General features: G+C 40.3%; 1 protein-coding gene across 2 annotated transcripts in view; it reads right to left on the reverse strand.

Annotated features, from left to right (window-relative positions):
* Nucleotides 1-18,776, reverse strand: part of LOC122549721 (adenylate cyclase type 2-like) — a 625,439-nt gene that overhangs the window by 410,960 nt on the left and 195,703 nt on the right. For both annotated transcript variants that reach the window (XM_043689618.1, XM_043689619.1), the window contains one exon: nucleotides 1,697-2,223. In XM_043689618.1, coding sequence (XP_043545553.1) covers nucleotides 1,697-1,894 — 198 coding nt within the window. In that variant the 5' untranslated portion in view covers nucleotides 1,895-2,223. The remainder of the gene's footprint in view (nucleotides 1-1,696; nucleotides 2,224-18,776) is intronic.

Here is an 18,776-nt window from a genome sequence, read left to right on the forward strand (position 1 = left end):
TAAAATCTTAGTAAAACAAAGGGGTTAGATAAGAGTAGGCCTTGCAGATGGCATAGTATGCACAATTCATAAATCTTTAATTATTATGGTGTTTCTTAGTCTTGGATTAAGTCAAATCTCAGTGTCAAAAGATTATGCTTTTCCATTTATTGTGTCCTCATTCCAGTTTTGCTTCCTAAAAGCCTTGATTTCTTTTTTGTGTTTGCCCAAACTCAATAATCTTTTGTGTAGTTCATATTGCAAAACCACTTCTCTTTGGTGCTTTGAAATTTGCTTCATGTGTACTAAGAAGGATCTCTTGACTACATTTCAGAATATAAAGCACAATGTATTCATTCTGCATGTTGCAGACACTGTATTTCTAAGAGCAGTTCATTGACTGTGAAGAGCTTTAAAATGTCCTAAGGCTGTGAAGGCAAGCTATAGCAATTGTATATATATATCTATTTTCTTTAAAATCAATGACAATTTATAAAAATGAATCAATGTTCAAGTTTGCACATGAATGATCAAGATACAATTGCATTTTTACTTTTCTGGCCATAGGCTTTCCTACATGCTGCTGCGGAAGGTATTTATAAATGAGGAGATTTTGAATTTTATCTGATAGGTTTTCTCAACATTGCTTTTAGGGAAAACTATAATTTTAAAATTCTTTGTTTTAACAGGAGCACATTCTTCCCCTGCCATTTTTATTCTTTTTACATTTCAAGTAATGGTACAGCACGATTCTGGTCTTCTATCTATGAAATGTGTAAAGAGACTACATATTTCGGTGTCACTTGACACAGAAAACTTTGAAGACTATTATAGTCCTGCCCTCTCCACTGAAGATTAATGCAATTCTGTATTGGTGCTGGTATTGAAAATTATTAGGTCAGCACACATCAGGGAACAGTTGCTCCTAGTATCATTGGAAATAAACAGAATTAAGTCAAAATTGGACAAGGTAGAAGGAGGGATAAACAACCTTCTGTCAAACATATTGTAATAATTATGTCGTGGAACAGGCATTGAGGAGGAATACCTGTAGTTCACAAAATTTTAGTTGCAGTAAGTTTATAAAACATATTATTAATTCTGCATGTTGATTGAAAGCGATTATTCATTACATTCAGAACACCATATTTTCTTTGTTCTTGAAGATTTTGATACTATTTTCAAAATCCATATTTTTAAAATTCTCAAATTATAGAATTCTATAATTTCCAAAATTGAACTTTGACAGCCTGAGGCTGTTTTAATGTAAGAAGGAAACATAGAATCAGATCTAAGGAGATGGGATAAACAACCCTTTCCCTTCAATTTTTCCTTTATATATGATACAAAAGTTTTAAGAACTTTGCAACTTATGTGTTAGGATGTTGCACCTTGTATGGACTACCTTGTATTGCATTCTTTGGTTTTGGATCAGATAACAATTATTAACTGGCCCTGCAATCCAACAGCATATTTTAATCCAAGTTATTGGTAATTTTCATTGATAAACAATTTTACACAATGATTCTCATTGACAAAAATAGTAGCACTGGTAAAAATGTGTGTGAATTACATAAAATATATTCTTTAGACACAAAACTTAGATATACATAACATATAAAAACAATAATGCTTACTTCATTATAACAATTCAAAATATAACGTCATCTATTTTATAAATAATTTCAGTATAGTGTTGAAACAGAAAGGATCTTACCAGCCCTAAAGCAAAGAAGACAGCCAGTAGTGACAAACAGGCTCCCATCACAATCAAAAGCAAGAAAACAATCAAAGGATGCTGCTGGCTCATGCAGTAATACGACTCATACAGCCAGTCGGTTGACTTTTGTTTGACAGGGACATCATCAGTTCGATTAAGCAAGTATCTCCTTCTCCTCATTGTGTCTTGCCACATAGAAATCAGCAATAATGCTTTTCAACTCTCAATTAATTGGCACACAGTCAGCAAGGTGCAGCTGAGGGACCACATTTAAACTGTATTGCTGAAGCAACATGTTGAGCTCCAATGAAATAGAAGCAGACTGTAAGCTAGACCAATGTGCATAGCAAAGGGTGCACTCATCTCAATCGAAGCGCAGCATCCTAAAGAACTACTTCCCCTCTAATAACTGATGTCAAACATCAATAGCAAGGGGTTTTCGATGGATGGACGGCTTCATGAAAATTCTCTTGTTCCTATTTTTTTTTGTAATCAGTCCTCTATTTATTTGCAAAAAATATAGCCTAGAAAAAAAAATAGATCAATTAGTTAAATCATTATTACATAACATGTAGACACATGCAGGAAATACTAAATTAGATCATGAATCTAATAGACCTTGGAGAGATATTTTTCCAAGCCTGTAGGATAATTAAAATGTAATCCTATCATATAAATAGTAGTTCTACATTCTCCCTCTCGTAATTTCAAAATGTATCAAATAGTATCTGAAGAACCACAAATGTGCACAATATGTCACACACAAAAACTTATGTTTTTCAGGTTGCATGTGCATAATAAAGAAACCATATGACATCTGCACGGGAGAAATATTATTTCTAACAGGGGATTGTGTGTCATTTCCACAGCTGCTGTAAGAAGCTGAGTAAATAGCAACTCATCCATCAACTACATAGCTTGTTGTGCTTTCAAACATTCAATCCTCTGTTACAAGGGGAATATAACTTTGCACATTTACAGGATACAAGTATAGGGCATGTAAAAGACAAATCCAATAGTCATACCTCAGCAGATAAGTCAAATTTCATTTGATATGCACTTATCACAGTGCAGGTAATGTGCTTTCTTTTAAATGGTGCAAATTTTTAAATGGTGCAAATTTTTTTGTTAATTTATGTTAACTCTCAGATTTAAGTTTCATGGAAACCCACAAGGCAGTTCGATCAAGAGGTAGTTACATTACATTGAATTCCACCAATTTGTAATATAGAACTCATAAAAACTGAATCATACCTTTTTTTTGGCAAAGTGTGTGCTATGTTGATTCTCTTTGAAGAATTTTTCACCATGAGGCCCAGCAAGATTTCTCACCGTATCTTACAAACTTGCCTCATTATCCTACCCCAATGTCCCTAACATACAATCCTAGCCCTATTTTACCACATGCAGCTCCAAGGAAAACTCACCACTCACCAGATATTGGCTGAAAGGTTGGCATTCATTGCAAACACGCCTTCTTTGAGAGACCACCATGCACCTGACAAGCATTGCCAGTTCAGCATTGCTTCTTATCGGTAGTGTAATGGCACAGCGGGCACAAAACTAAACATTCCATGTCAAATAGCTGACATGGCCGGCATTTCTTCAGACACGAAACCTCACTCTCTCACCTTAGTCATTGTGTAACTACCAGATCACATTTACCTGTCTTTCGTAGCATCCGTCTGAAGAACTTCTCTGAGTCCTGATATTTCTTCCTTAATGCTCAGTAGTCATTTACATCTTGTAATTGTCCAGTCAAGTAACATCATACAGAGAGCATTCACGCAAGTCCTAACATGAGCTTTTGTTGACAACCAGCAAAAGGGAACACAAAGGAAATTTTAAAAGTCTGTGTTCACACCCACTATTAGACTATCAGAATACAGCAGAATATAGATAGATTGGAGAGTTGAGCAGAGAAATGACAGATGGAGTTTAATCCGGACAAATACGAGGTGATGCATTTTGAAAGATGCAGTTCCAGAGCGAACTATGCAGTAAATAGAAAAGTCCTTGGGAAAATTGATGTACGGAGAGATCTGGGTGTTCAGATCCATTGTTCCCTGAAGGTGGCAACACAGGTCAGTAGAGTGGTGAAGAAGGCATACAGCATGCTTTCCTTCATTGGTCACGGTATTGAGTACAAGAGTTGGCAGGTCATGTTCTAGTTGTATAAGACTTTGGTTCAGCCAAATTAAGAATAGTGCGTACAGTTCTGCCACCACAAAATGATGTGGATGCTTTGGAGAAGGTGCAGAGAGGTTCACTTGGATGTTGTCTGGTATGGAGGGTGCTAGCTATGAGGAGAGGTTGAGTAGTTTAGGGTTATTTTCATTGGAAAGGAGGAGGTTGAGGGGGACCTGATTGAGGCCTACAAAATCATGAGAGGTGCAGACAGGGTGGATAGCAAGAATTTATTTTCCCCAGAGTGGAGGACTCAATTATGAGTTCAAATTGAGTGGAGAAAGTTTAGTGATACATATGTGGAAAGTTCTTCATGCAGAGGGTGGGGATGCCTGGAATGGTGGTAGGGGTGGGAATGATAGCATCGTTTAAGATGTATCTGGATAGATACATGATGGACATGGAGCAAAGGGATACAGATCCTTAGAAAATAGGCAGCAGATTTAGATAGAGATTATGGATTGGTGCAGGCTTGGAGGGCCGAAGGACCTGTTCCTGAGCTGTAATGTTCTTTGTTCTCGTTGTTCAATAGGTGTGAAGCTGAAAAAGCACAGCAGGTCAGACAGCATCCAAGAAGCAGAAAAGTCAACATTTCGGGATGACGAAGGGTCTTGGCCAAAAATATTGACTTTTTGTTCTTAGATGCTGTCTGACCTGCTGTGCTTTTCCAGCTTCACATCCATTGATTAAAAGAAAGTTATTTAGATTTTCAAGATATAACAGAACATGACCTCACTGCATGATTATCTTATAATTCATACTGTCATCTTTCTCTTAGTCTTCAGATGGAAAGATCTGCACCTAGGCTATAATTATTTATTTTCCATGCTTTACATCCTCTTTTGCTCCCTGAGAGGCTGTCTGTTTACACCATTTGCAGTTGCTGCTCTGCAACAGAGCAGGATTTTTTTTATTGCCTAAGTATCTTTTTATCCTTTCAAGAGTATTCTTTATCAAAATGGTTATGTGTTTCGAGCTGCCTGTCTACAGAAATATGATTAAATTCCCCTGTCTTTTCTTTCCACCAGTACTCTTTATGACTGCCCCAGGATCTTTTATTATTCTTGTAGTGATTGGAATGAGATCCATGTTTGGGGCTGTTATCCTGGCCGCAGCAGTGAGCCCTGGATGACAGATATAAACAGGAGTTTCAGATTCTCCCCTCAATCTAGGGACTGGCTGTGAGCTGGCTGGTCAGAGCTCATGTACTGTGCACATGTAAGTAAAGGGGGACTCGGTGATGGGATACTGGCCTCAGTGCAGTTGTTTCAATCTTATGTGGTAACTCTGTCCAGAGAACACAAGTCTGGCTGTGAAAGTCTGCCATATGTAGCTGCCAACCCCTTTCGGTTACCTTATCATAGACTCATTGGGATGTACAGCATGGAAATAGACTCTTCGGTCCAACTCGTCCATGCCAACCAGATATCCCAACCCAATCTAGTTCCACCTGCCAGCACCCGGCCCATCCAAATGCCTCTTAAATGTTGCAATTGTACCAACCTCCACCACTTCCTCTGGCAGCTCATTCCATACATGCGTGAAAAGGTTGCCCCTTAGGTCTCTTTTACATCTTTCCTCTCTCACTTTAAACCCAATCCCCCTCTAATTCAGGACTCCCCGACCCCATGGAAAAGACTTTATCTATTTATCCTATCCATGCCCCTCATGATTTTATAAACCTCTATTAGGTCACCCCTCAGCCTCCGACGCTCCAGGGAAAACAGCCCCAGCCTGTTCAACCTCTCCCTATAGCTCAAATCCGCCAACCCTGGCAACATCCTCGTAAATCTTTTCTGAACCCTTTCAAGTTTCACAACTTCTTTCTGATTGGAAAGAGACCAGAATTGCACGCAATATTCCAACAGTGGCCTAACCAATGTCCTGTACAGCCACAACATGACCTCCCAACATCTGGCCCGCCTGGCACACCAACCTCATTCCTGAAGAAGGACTTATGCCCTAAACATCGATTCTCCTGCTCCTCGAATGCTGCCTGGCCTGCTGTGTTTTCCCAGCATCACATTTTTCAACTTCCAACTCCTGTACTCAATACTCTGACCAATAAAAGAAAGCATATCAAACGTCTTCTTCACTATCCTATCTACCTGTGACTCCATTTTCAAGGAGCCAAGAACCTGCACTCCAAGGTCTCTTTGTTCAGCAACACTCCCTAGGACCTTACCAATAAGTGTATAAGTCCTGCTAAGATTTGCTTTCCCAAAATGCAGCACCTCGCATTTATCTGAATTAAACTTCATCTGCTACTTCTCAGCCCATTGGCCCATCTCATCAAGATCCCTTTGGAATCTGAGGTAATCTTCTTCATTGGAGGAGAAAGTGAGGACTGCAGATGCTGGAGATCAGAGCTGAAAATGTGTTGCTGGAAAAGCGCAGCAGGTGCTGCCTGACCTGCTAATCTTCTTCATTGTCCACTACGCCTCCAATTTTGGTGTCATCTGCAAACTTACTAACTGTACCTCTTATGCTCACATCCAAATCTTTTATGTAAATGACAAAAAGTATTGGACCCAGCACAGATCCTTGTGACACTCCACTGGTCACAGGCCTGCAGTCTGAAAAACAACCCTCCACCATCACCCTCTGTCTTCTACCTTTGAACCAGTTCTATATCCAAATAACTAGTTCTCCCTTGTATTCAGTGAGATCTAACCTTGCTAATCAGTCTCGCATGGGGAACCTTGTCGGACGCCTTACTGAAGTCCATATAGATCACATCTAACACTCTGCCCTCATCAATCCTCTTTGTTACTTCTTGTGTCAGCTAAAAAGCCCCAAGTGGCCATTTTGTCAAGTTTAGTCACAGGTTACTACAACACTGCTGACCCTAGGCACTGTCTGAGCCAATTTTCTGCTTCAGCGTACATATAGAAAATGGCAAGTGATGGCAGGGCACACAACCTGTGACAGTCACGGTCAGCACCAGGCTGAACATGGTCACCAAGGATCCCCCAGAACTTTCACATCCTTGTTAGTATTATGAAACAGAAAATCAATGGATACCTTTTGGGCTGGAGGAAGGTTTATAGTGGAGTTACCAAGCTGTCACGTTTTTTCTGTAATGTACATCTCTATGACTCTTTGACACAGGCAAAATGGAGAAAATTCTACTTCCTTAATGTATCTAACAATTCACTGAGCAGGTGTCACATAGATTTTGCTCTTATTTAATCCCAGATACTGCTAGGAAAACTGGTGCAGTCAAATTAAGCATGACCCTTAGTCCTTATTTTATGCTTGGAGTAAAGTGCACTCAAACTTCCTCTTTGCACAGGATCTCCCAGGTTCTAGTGGGCCATGAGATAAGCAAAATAATGTAGACCATTGGAAACACTCACTAAGGTACCGCCACTGGACTGCTATCTAAGTGATGTATATGCCTAATACTGCCTCTGGTCTTCTCTGAAAATCCTGATGAGACACTTGAGGGCAGAAGCCTGGTATATTCTGATAGTGCTCTTTTAATCATCAGCCAATTATGAAGACAAACATTCATCCTTTCTCTCCTATAGCTTCTGGACATCAGGCAGTATATTTCAACCGAAGTGGCTTCTCTGGGCACGATAATGTTCTTGGGTATATCTTAAATGCTGTGAGTGTACTACTTAGACAGAAACAGGAAGGAAACCAGAAATATGAACATTTCTGGGGCCTTGAAGCACACAACTATGAAGGAGCAGACACAATGGAAATGCTTTGTCAGAAGAGATGGACTTAAATTTCAGGAGTAGATGATTAGTTTTCTTAGCTTTGGATGAATCGTGATGAGTTTTCTTTTAAAATTAATTCATGCCAGTAAGAAAGTATCATGTATATCTCTCAAGTCTCCACATTTATCCCCATGAGAGTAACTGTGCTGCTATTTGTAAAGTTAAGATTGCCGAAGGATCCCGGGAAAGAATCTGGGTGACTGTCAGTCTACCTTAGAGGGAACTGGTGAAATGTTACACTATGCTATAGATGTAGGGAAAATGTGGGCATGCCAAATTAGAGCACAGGAATAGGAATAAGTTTCCCTTGAAGTTCCCTTGGCTGGGATGTTTTCACTGCAGCACTGGAGATTGAGGGGTGACCTTATTGACGTTTATAAAATCATGAGGGGCACAGATAATTGTGAATAACAAAGGTCTTTTCCCTAATGTGGGGGAGTTCAAAACTAGGGGGCATATTTTTAACGTAAGAGGAGAAAAATTTAAAAAGGACATGAGAAGCAACTTGTTTACACAGAGAGTGGTTCATGTGTGGAATGAAGTACCTGAGAAAGTGGTGGATCAGGTACAGTTACAACTTTTAGAAATCATTTGAATAAGTCCATGAATACGAAAGGTTTGCAGGGATATGGGCCAAGCACAGGCAGGTGAGATTAGTTTAGTTTGTGAACATGGTCGATGTCAACTGGTTGGACTGAAGTGTCTGCTTCCGTGCCTTATGACTCCATGACTCTATGAAGCTTTTCTTTCCAGTGGTGCATGGTTTAAGGAGAAAGGATCATTGTTCCATGACAACAAAAAATGTTGTTAGGAACTGCACATGGCCTTTAGCTTAGAAGAAACCAGTGTGTAGAATCATAGAGTCATGGAATTATACAGCATGGAAACAGACCCTTTTGGCTCAACCCGTCTGCACCATACAGACATTCTAAACTATCTTGTCTCATTTGCCAGTGTTTGGTCCATTTCCCTCTAAACCCTTCCTATTCATATACCCAAGCAGATGCCTTGTAAATGTTGTAACTGTACCCTACCTCCGCCAACCCGTCTGGCAGCTCATTCCACACACGCACCACCCTCTGTGTGAAAAAGTTGTCCCTTAGGTCCCTTTTAAATCTTTCTTCTCTCACCTTAAACCTAGGCCTTCTGGTTTTGGACTTCCCTACCCTGGGAAAAAGACCTTGGTTATTTAGCTTATCCATGCCTCTCATGATTTTATACACCACTGTCAGGTTAATCTTCAGCCTTCGACACTCCAGGGAAAACAGCCCCAGGCTGTTAAGTGTCCCCCAATAGCTCCAACCCTCTAATCGTTGCAACATCTATACAAATCTTTTCTAAACCCTTTAAGGTTTAACAACAGCTTTCCTGGAGCAACAAGACTAGAAATTAATGCAGTATTCTAAAAGTCACCTCACCAACATCCTGTATAGCCACAAGGTGAGGTCCCCATCGGACTCTAACTTGCACAAAACTTGCTTTGCTGTGCCACCTTCAGGGACATCTGATACAAGCACCTAAAAAGTACAGAAAGTTTCAGTGCAGTGCTTTCCAGGCATAGAAGGGGAGAAAAGATACAACAGCTGTGCATTCTTTCTACTGCATTGATTTTACCAGCAGTACCTAAGATGACATCGTTAGCACAAAATGGGGCTCATGGTGAACAGTATCAGAATCGCTTGTCCATTGACTTACTTTGCTGTAAAACACAATTTTACCCATAATTATTAAGAATACAAATTAGAATTCAAAATTCTTCAATGCTTCCTCCCCAACAGTGCTACATGAGGCAGCATGATAGCTCAGTGGTTAGCACTGCTGCCTCACAGCGCCGGGGACCCAGGTTCAATTCCCACCTTGGGCAACTGTCTGTGTGGAGTTTGCACGTTCTCCCCCTGTCTGCGTGGGTTTCCTCCGGGTGCTCTGGTTTCCTCCCACAGTCCAAAGATGTGCAGGTTAGGTGAATTGGCTATGCTAGATTGCCCATAGTGTTAGGTGCACTTGTCAGAGGGAAATGTAGGGGCATGGGTCTGGGTGGGTTGCTCTTCGGAGGGTCGGTGTGGACTTGTTGGGCCGAAGGGCTTGTTTCTACACTGTAGGGAATGTAATCTCATCAGATGTACCTACACAATGTGCTCTTGATAAAATTATGATGGATCACCATAATTTACGAAAATCAATTATGTTTCATCAAAAAGTGCTGGCCTTACCAATGTCTCTCATAACCAAAGAACAAATAGAAGAAAAAACAAATAAACCGAATAAAGCTCATCCATGTAGAAGAACTCCATTTTTTTCCTAGTTTGAAAAAAACAGATATATTCAAACAGAAGCTACAAGCCTGGAATGTCATATCTATTGAAGTCAGGAGTCACACACACCAGGTTATAGTCCAACAGGTTTATCTGAAATCAAAGTGAAGTGACCTGATGAAAGAGCAGTGCTCCGAAAGCTTGTGATTTCAAATAAACCTGTAGCAGTATAACCTGGTGTTGTGTGACTTCTGACTTTGTCCACTCCAGTCCAATACCGGCCCCTCTATATCTGTTAAGACTGATGTGGAAGCCAGGTCAGAGGCACTTCACTTTGATTTCAGGCATGTTTGAGCCCTTACATACTTTCGTTCAAGAAAAAAGAACTGATTATTGAATTCAACACATACCTGACATTGTATCTTTCCAATCTACTCAAAAATTGCATAGACTGGAACACACTGGCAGCTGATTTTTTTTGTAACGCTCCTCATCAGTTAAAGAACATGCTGTGAAACAGAAGGTCTGGCTAATAACATCAGTGTAGACTCATCAGACTGCTACTGAGGAGAGGGACAAAGCTGCACAAGCCTCTATGATGGCCATAATTGAGCAGATAATAGAACTGCTCAAAATGTGATTCAGGTGGATATACTGCTCAGGCAGTGCACGACAATATACCTCAGAAAGAGTATCCTGCATAATTGCTGTCTATTTCACCTTCCACAACTACACTCAATAACAGGGGAATATCTTGAGAAAGGAAAAGGTGGAAGGCAAAGAGGTCTCCTCCAAAGGAAGAAGGGAAAGTTGATGATTGTGATGTGGGTAAGGACATTGCTTAGTGTCATGAAGAGGCACTTTTATAGAAAGTTGTAACAAAAGATGATATATACATGCATATATAAAAAACTTTTGGAATTTGTATTTCAAATTAGTGGTGGCTTATGCTGTTGGTTACTTCTAGATCAGTGATTTAATCCAGAGTAAATCAACATGAGACAAGGATAAAAAGGTCTACGTTAAGGTTGAAAGGTAGGGAAGATTGAATAAAAAAGGAATGAACTAAAATTGCGCTAAATCAAGTAAAATTGAGGTCTAGTGGGGCCGTGACAAAGCAATTGTCCCTAGTGCAACATAGATGCCTTGTAGCACAGATAACCAGGCACCTGTAACTAGGATTATGCCTATCAATTTAAGGGAAGTACTGGACAATATAATTAGAATATTTAACTTTATAAAACTCTGAACGACACATCGTTCCCATTATATCAATAAAATGGGCAATATGGTGCCTCAGTCGTTAACACTGCGGCCTGTTTCCACACTGTAATCTAATCTAATCTAATCTAATCTAATCTAAAACTCTGAACGACACATCGTTCCCATTATATCAATAAAATGGGCAATATGGTGCCTCAGTCGTTAACACTGCTTTCTCACAGCGCTGGGGACCCGGGTTCAATTCCACCCTTTGGTGACTGTCTGTGTCGAGTTTGCACATTCTCCCACTGTTTGTGTGGCTTTCCTCTGGGTGCTCCGGTTCCTCCCACAATCCAATGATGTGCAGTTTAGGATTGCCCATGCTAAATTGCCCACGGTGTCCTCCAGTTGTTTCTCCGAAAGAACATAGACACAGACAAGTGCAGGATTGTGCAGACTACATGGACCAGCCATGGGAAATGCAGGATTACAGGGATGGGGGTGGGTCTGGGTGGGATGTTTCTCGCAGGGTTGATATGGACTCAATGGGCTGAATTTGATTCTCCTGCTCCTTGGAGCCTGAAGAAGGGCTCATGCCCGAAATGTCAATCCTCCTGCTCCTTGGATGCTGCCTGACCTGCTGCGCTTTTCCAGCAACACATTTTCAGCTCTGATCTCCAGCATCTGCAGTCCTCACTTTCTCCTTGAAGATTTTAACCTACTGCGAATCCTCTTGCAAGGATGCCTTCCTTGAAGAAGCTCTCTTCCTCCCCCTGAAGAAGGGCTCATGCCCGAAACGTCGATTCTCCTGCTCCTTGGATGCTGCCTGACCTGCTGCGCTTTTCCAACACATTTTCAGCTCAATGGGCTGAATTACCTGTTTCCACACTTGTAGGGATTCTATGTTTGTATGAAATGAGAAGTGAACATTCCACACCAATGTTCACTGGCTTTCTCATGGAGAAGCGTTGAACAGTTTTTTGAACTGCACTTTGAGATGAAATTAGTCTTCACCGATCACCAGTTCTCATGTCTGCAAGTTTCAGTCTGGCTTGTACCTGGGCTACCTCTCAGACCTTTATTTCACCTCACAGAACGAAATGTAGGACTCCAAAGATTGAGCACGACAATATTAAACATCAAGGAAAAGACTGAAGCCATGATTGAAAAGCTAGAATTTTGGGCTGAATATCATGGAGGAAAACTACGCGAAATACTTCCAAGCCTGTACAAATCTCTGACAAATAACAAATCAGGCTTGCAGAGCAATTTTAAAGATGACAGCAAGGAACATACCACTGAACATGGGCTGCGGTTACTGAGCACCTCCCAATGGACAACACAAACAGTCGTGTTTGCTACTCTTGCTCAAATTTTCCTGCAATTGCCAGAAATGAGAGCTGCCATAAAGATCAAGAGACCATCTTTGTCATAGCAACTAATGGTACACTTGAGTTTGAGTGCCAGCCAAAATGATTGGCAGATGTTTGTGGCCAAATGGAGGCAGAGTATCCTCAGCAGTCAGACAGTGCTACGAGGGCTTTGATGCCATTCTCTACAATGAAAGCTGGTGAAAAACTATTTTATCTTCTACATTGGAATAAAATCAAAGTAGCATTATTATTTGTTTGTTAAAAAAATTTGCCAATAAACTTGTTGCCCATTTCTCCCAACTTCAAATTCTTACAATCTAATAAATAAGGTAATCCATGATAGTAAAACATTATTGTATACACTAGTCATGTGCAATTATAATGATTTTCAAAACTAGTGGTCATTAGAGAGGTACCGCTTTAGCAGTACACAAAAGTTGTTAACTTTAAATAAGATACATGATTAAAAAAACTTGGGCTCTCCAATATGTAATATACTATAAAATGCTGATGGTAAAGATTGTTTCAATTTTGCTCTTAAGAAAAGAGATACCAGCAAGATGGGTGTGCCTGCTTTTCATGGCAAAGTCCTCTATGCATCCCCTCCTAGTTGAGATAAACTTCGAACATCCATTTTGTCCCTGTTTCCTGGCTCATGCTTAACCTAACATTTGGGCTCTGTGAAGCCTCAGGAATCAGTGTAAACCAGTCTAAAGCTACTGACTTAACAGTTACACATTCACAAAAGTACAAGGTATGTTTTGTATCAGATTTCATTTAAATTGCAAATAATTTGTTTCTACTAAATGAGTCACAGAGTTCAATGTTTTGTAAATGTTATGATGAAATCCTCTTTTGGGTTGTTAAATGTGACTGATCCAAGTATTTGCTACATTCTATACTGCTTAGGAACAAGGGCAGGGCCTATTGAAATATTTTCAACAGATCATTCAGAACAGTTTAAATGTTACCGAAAGGTCCATTTTAGACAGTTGAACAGAGACAATCAGTGGACAAGATTGCTACCTTCAGGCACCTAGTCAACCAGTTACTTAAAAGAAGGGAGAAGATGCTCTCAGCCAAAACAGAGCTGCTGTAGAAGCTTTGAGGCACCAGAACTCAGCCTGAGTCTAGGGAGCCATATGGTGCAGCTAAAGCTGGAGTTGGGGCTCAGGGAACACCCCTGAAGCTGTAGGGCTCAGAAGAAACCATGTGTATTTAATAGGTCAACACTGATGAGAGTGAGGGTGAAGGAAATGCACAGGCAGTAATTTCCTTTGTGCAAGTGAGGAAGATTAGAGCTTAGGGGGAAAGAAAACAAGGGAATCTCAGTTTGGTGAAGCCAGCTTTCTGTGAAAAGCTAAAATTGTGCCTATGAGTAGATGTTGGAGTGCAGTCCCAGTTAGCGTGTGAGCTGTCAATGAGGCATCAGTGATGAGGCACTTTTTCAACAAATTCCAAAGCTACATGTTTTAAGAAGAAGAAGCAGGAAATGTTTATAACATTTAATGAGGCATCATGACCCATGGTGTCACTAATGTTTGGAGGTTTGATGAGAAATCTGAGAGATCTGACTGCATTTGCTATTTGAAATACTCTGTGGGGTGTTTGACATAAGTATATCAATAACCCATATTTTCTTTAGGTTAATTCTGGAAATGTATCATTTTTGTCAAGTTTCATGGAGAACTGCTCTCTGCGAGGCCTAAAGAGTTTCCTCATATGGTCATTTGCCTCATTAAAAACTTACCATGTCTGTAAGTCTGATATCTCATCCAATCTCAACTAATTCTTCAACGTACTTTAGCTGGAGAGCCCCGCCATTTCAAGGGTATCTCAGGATCCTCGGTGCCACATCACATTAAAAGGCTGCTGTGTGCATGGTCAAGCACTGTCAATCTAGAGAGAACCTACTTGGTTCAGGTTACATTCATCGATAGGGGAAATTAATGACCTCGAAGTCCCTGGCAGATGGTGTGGCACAAAGGAAGAACTTCCTCTTTTCATGGTACCAGCAGAGGGACCACAACACTAGACCCTCCCAGTCTGGTCTGAGGTTAATCAGTTAGATCAGTGCAGTCTCAGCCATGTGAAGGAACACCCAGTATAATACTGTGGGAAGAAAGTCAATGGCCTTCTCCTCTCTGCCAGTGTAAGTGCAATCATCTTCTCTCTACTACCTCACACTCAATGTTTTATAATACACATTCTTTCTCATGTCACATTTTGGTCAGTCGTCCAACATGGCACCTTCACCACAAATGCGAATGCTGAAGCTGGTTGAATAATGGAGACATGTCCCTCGAGATGCTCCATGTCTCACTGTTAATTTGTCTCCAGTGACCATTGTCATAACGGCGATCAGAGGTCACCTGGCCCTCAATTGAATGTTATCCCTTAATCGAATGTTAACACTGATGAATTCAACAGTATTATGAAACGGAAACACAGGTGCTATCAATTATACATACATGGTGCTGGGAGGGCCATATCATAACAGTGTCAAATTCATCATTAGGAAAGGATAGCATTCTATTCATGGCCAGGTGATCTCTGACCACCATTACAACAGTGAGCACTGGGAACAAAGTAACAGTAATCTACAGAATGTATTTAGATTGGATGCAGCTACGACAGGAAAACCACGTTAGCCTGATGGTGAAACTTCAATTACAGTGAGAGAATGGTGTTACATTTGCACTATGTTACAGCATTCTGGTCATGTGCTGTAAGCAGTGGCCTTGTGGCTGTGGTGCCACTGCATTACCAGTAAGGGTCAACTGCAGATTACTAACATCTGTTAGCACAAGATGATCAGATGTTGGTTGTTCAATAAATATCGGACGAGTTGCAAGTTATTCTGAGAATGACAAGGGGGCAAAATTGGGATAGAATTGGGCATATGGCCTGTCATAGGAGTGAGGGAGGTTGTTAAGGAGTCAGTTATGGTCAGGTATGATGAGAGATCTCACTTTCCCATTAGGGCCAGAAACCCTCCAAAAATCTCGACAAAATTAACACTCAGCTAAATAAAAAAAAATTCAACACACATTTATCTACTGATGATCACATACAGTGAAATGAAATCATGGACTTGTTGGTACGCAGATGTGTTGGTCAATCGTTCAGGGATAGATGAATATATGCAATGGAATGCTATTTCTTTTCTGATTTGAGCTCCAAACATTGATAGAAAAAGAGGTCATGGCCTGGGGTGCAGAGATGAGTTCGGTGGGGCAGGAGCAGGCTGAGACAATGGGTCGGCCGGGGCAGTCAGGTTTGTGGATTTTGGGCAGGAGGTAGAAACAGGCGGTGTGGGGTTGTGGGACAATGAGGTTGGAGGCAGTAGATGGGAGATCTCCTGAGGTGATGAGGTTATGGATGGTCTGGGAGATGATGGTTTGGTGGTGGGATCACATGGTTTGGTGCTGCGCTTTTCCAGCAACACATTTTCAGAAAAAGAGGTCATGCCAGGTTTGGATTAAATAGTACAATCATTTCGAGTGGTACTATGTATAAATGAAAATGATTCAAAGTTGATACTTACATATTGATAAATCATGTAAAGGAGCAGGAGCTTGTTTGGATTGATTACATACAGTGCAAAAATAATTTTCATTATGTCATCTATGAAAACTGTATTTTGTCATAAAATTTCCTTTCCCACTGCTCTGTAATTCTGCATAATTATGAAGTAATATTGTAAATTTTGCTTATTTTGCGATTTAATTGTTTAACCTTTTTCTGAAATACCTCTCCCAATGATTTTGCTTACAGACCATTTTAGATTACTCTGCTGCTGAAGTTCTACAATTAAGTAGGTACTGGAGATGTTTAGGTGTGCTGATGGAGAATGAAAGATCTGTATTTATAATCAAACATATGATGTGATTCTCACCTTTTCATTAGTGAAACAATAATAGAGGAAGATATTAAAAGAAAAACAGCCTGTACATAAAAATTTGATTAAAACATCAGTTTTCTTCAAAGACAACTATTAAGCTAATAAAATTTTATAGTTTTCAGTGAATTACTTTGAAGTTAAATTTAACGTTTTTGCAAAGAAAGCACAATGCCAGAAAGTGAGCCATTACCACTTGCTAGGAGATTCTACTGCAGACATTACAGAGATAATTTATTAGAGGAAAGTAGTTACATGCACCATCAGTAGGAACACAAGACACTAATATATGTGCAGAGGTATAAATGAGACAGTGAGATGCAAGACATTGCACATGCACAGAAAACAAAATATGATCAAAAAGATTAGATTAGATTAGATTCCCTACAGAGTTGAAAAGCTAGAGGGCTAGGAATGGAGTAGTTTGTACGAGTGGGAGGTGAAAAGCTCTTTCGAAGATTAAAGGGTTTTTAATAGTTAATTCATGACAACAAACACACTTCAGTTTAAACATTCATTGTTCCATATAACCAAGCCCTTTCCTTTCAAATCCTTGGTGTCATTACATCACAAAGTGTGGGTCCAATATTGACAAACATAACATTGAAATAAAAGATTAAATCAATAGGAATTTGTTTTGTAGTTAAAACTTTTATGATATTGCTTTGAATTAACAGAAAACCCCAGATTCAGAATTTAATCCTTCTGTGATTACGCCAATGTTCCAAAGCTCTTTGAAATATTTAATAATGTATCTTGTTTTTATCAATGATTGCAATTTCTGCAGAGTCCTGGATTTTTCATTTCTTAAGTACAAATCAATAGAGTTCTTGAGAAGATTTGTAGCTCAGGTTGTGGATGAAATTGTGGATTTGTTCAGAGAGCTGTGTGTTTTTCTGCAAACGTTCCATCGCCTCACTAGGTGACATCATCAGTGCATCATTGATAAGGTGTTGGTGCTCTCTCCCGCCTGGTATTTATATGTCTCTGTTTGTTAGTACTTGTAGTTCTGTATCTGAGTGGTTTGTATACGAGGTCCAGTTCAATGTGTCTATTGATTGAGTTCAGGTTGGAGTGCCAGGCTTCAGGGACTTCTCTGGTATGTCTCTGTTTTGCTTGTGCCAGGATGGTTACATCATTCCAGTTGAATTTGTGTCCTTTGTTGTCTATGTGGTTGGAAATCTATCACCTGATGAAGGAGCGTCACTCCGAAAGCTAGTGTGCTTCCAATTAAGCCTGTTGGACTATAACCTGGTGTTGTGTGATTTTTAACTTTGTACACCCCAGTCCAACACCGGCATGTCCAAATCAGGAAATGAGAGAGTACTGGTCATGTCTGACAGTGGCAAGCTGATGTTCGTGTACAGGTATGGTGTGTTTTCTTCCTGTTTATCCGACGTAGTGTTTTTCACAGACCATACAGGGTATCTTGTAGATAATGTTCATTCTGCTGGATGTGGGTGTCAGTCTTTAAACATTGTGAGGAGCTGGTGGAAGGTGTTTACTCGTTTGTGGGCCACCAAGATTCTCAGGGGCCCGAGCTGTCTTTGATATATGGTATGGTCACTACCATTTATTACTTAAATGGGCAAGGGCACACCGCAGCAACCCAGAACTCCAGAAGGCAGAACACAAACATCTACTCAAAGGATTTAAACGAAACAGGTATCCCAACAGCACTATCCTCAGGTACTTACAGGACAAATCCAAATGAGTAAACACCATACAACCAGAATCGATAGTGACCATTCCATACATCAAAGACATAGCAGAGATAACTACCCGACTACACAGACCTCGAGCAATCTTAGTGACTCACAAATCAGTAAACACCTTCCAGCAGCTCCTCACAAAGGCTAAAGACCTAACACCCACATCCAACAGGACGAATGTTATCTATCAGACACCCTGCAAATACAGTGAAAACCACTACATATGACAAACAGGAAGAAAACTGACCATACAAGTGCACAAACATCAGATTGCTACTGCCAGACATGACCAGTACACTCTCATTTCAACCACACAGATAACAAGGGACACAAATTCAACTGGGACGATGTAATCACCCCAGCACAGGAAAAACAGAAAAATGCTAGAGAATTCCTTGAAGCCTGGGACGCCAATTAGAACTCAATCAGTAGACACATTGAACTGGAACTCGTATTCAAACCACTCAGATACCAACAAACAGAGACATATAAATACCAGGCGGGAGAAAGCACCAACATGTTATCAATGATGCACTGATGATGTTACCTAGCGAGGCGACGAAACGTTTGCAGAAAAACATACCAGCTCGGTGAACAAATCCATGACTTCGTAAATCAATAGAGTTTGATAGTACATTATTTTCACATGATGATGGGAAATTGGAAGGACAGTCAAGGTACATTTTTGCTGATGTAAGATGAATTTTTATATGTGCAT

The sequence above is a fragment of the Chiloscyllium plagiosum genome, chromosome 5, assembly GCF_004010195.1.
Source record: "Chiloscyllium plagiosum isolate BGI_BamShark_2017 chromosome 5, ASM401019v2, whole genome shotgun sequence".
Classification (NCBI taxonomy): domain Eukaryota; kingdom Metazoa; phylum Chordata; class Chondrichthyes; order Orectolobiformes; family Hemiscylliidae; genus Chiloscyllium; species Chiloscyllium plagiosum.